This window comes from Acanthisitta chloris, unplaced genomic scaffold, assembly GCF_000695815.1.
Source record: "Acanthisitta chloris isolate BGI_N310 unplaced genomic scaffold, ASM69581v1 scaffold756, whole genome shotgun sequence".
Taxonomy (NCBI): Eukaryota; Metazoa; Chordata; class Aves; order Passeriformes; family Acanthisittidae; genus Acanthisitta; species Acanthisitta chloris.
Window position 1 is genome coordinate 1 of NW_008679490.1, and position 1,183 is coordinate 1,183.

General features: G+C 41.5%; 1 protein-coding gene across 1 annotated transcript; it reads left to right on the forward strand.

Moving 5' to 3' along the window:
• The first annotated feature begins 128 nt into the window (after positions 1–128).
• LOC103804678 (homeobox protein Hox-A7) lies at positions 129–425 on the forward strand. Its single transcript, XM_009077290.1, has one exon. The coding sequence runs from the start codon at positions 129–131 to the stop codon at positions 423–425; it is 297 nt and encodes a 98-aa protein (XP_009075538.1).
• Positions 426–1,183: the final 758 nt, after the last annotated feature.

The window sequence follows — 1,183 nt, forward strand, 5'->3', positions numbered from 1 at the left end:
GGGGATCGTTCCGTCTGGCTCGGCCGCTTTCTGTTTATTTGTTTATTTATTTATTTATTAAAAACAATTATAAGAAAAGTAAAAAGAGGAAACTTCCATCTCTCTTCTTGCCTGACTCCTGGGCGTGTATGTGCCTGTTTTCAGGTCCAGATAGGAAGCGAGGGCGCCAGACCTACACCCGCTACCAGACCCTGGAGCTGGAGAAGGAATTCCACTTCAATCGTTATCTGACTCGGCGGCGAAGGATAGAGATCGCCCATGCCCTCTGCCTGACGGAGAGGCAGATCAAAATCTGGTTCCAGAATCGGAGGATGAAATGGAAGAAGGAGCACAAGGAGGAGAGTTCCAGCACCCCGGCTCCCAACGAGCCCACGTCAGCAGCAGCCTCTGTCGAGAAAGTGGAAGACGAAGAGGAGGAGGACTAAAGAGTCCCACTCGAGGAAGTGATCTCTTAGAATAGTGTATGCACATGACAGTTGGAAAAGCTCCCTTTAAAGGAAAAAAAAAACCCACAAAAAAAGGAGAGAGACTCACTGTTTTTATTTTTAAAAAATCAGTTCCCTTTAATAATCATCTTGCAAGCGAGTGTTTGCAAACATGAAAACATTTCTTGGGGTGGTTTTCCAGCCTTCTTTTCACTCTCCCGTACTCCCCAAACCTGCCCTGTGCCAAACCTTTCAGTAATATCTTCTAAGAGCATCCTACAATCATGTGTTTGTTGGGATTTTTTTTTCATTTACCCAAACCTGAGTGGGTTTCTCCAGGGGACATTTCAGTGGGAGAACTGCTGCTTGCACAGATAGTAAACCATGACCTTCCGAAGTAACTACCTGACTCAATAGTCCAAATCATTTGTAAGGGGAAAAGTGCATTAGGCTTACATTAAGAAAAACTACCTAATTTTTAATAAGTAGCTCTGCACTTCTCTTTTTGTTTTCTTCTTTTTTTTTTTTTTGAATTGTTGATAGAAAAGTATCATAACTAACAGCCACACTAACAAAAGGTTAAACAGCAAGGGGAAAAAAAAATGTTCCACAAACCACTACAATCTACAGCAATTACTTGTACTACCTATTTTCCAGACTACCTACCTATATATCTTGCTCTGCCTACCTATCTTCGAAAGTATACTGTATTTTAGTAGTCAAATGGATGTTTCAAGATTACTAATGTGAATTGCAAA

Bases quoted from the DNA above. Each gene is read 5' to 3' on its own strand.
- LOC103804678 (XM_009077290.1), top strand. From the start codon at position 129: ATGTGCCTGTTTTCAGGTCCAGATAGGAAGCGAGGGCGCCAGACCTAC.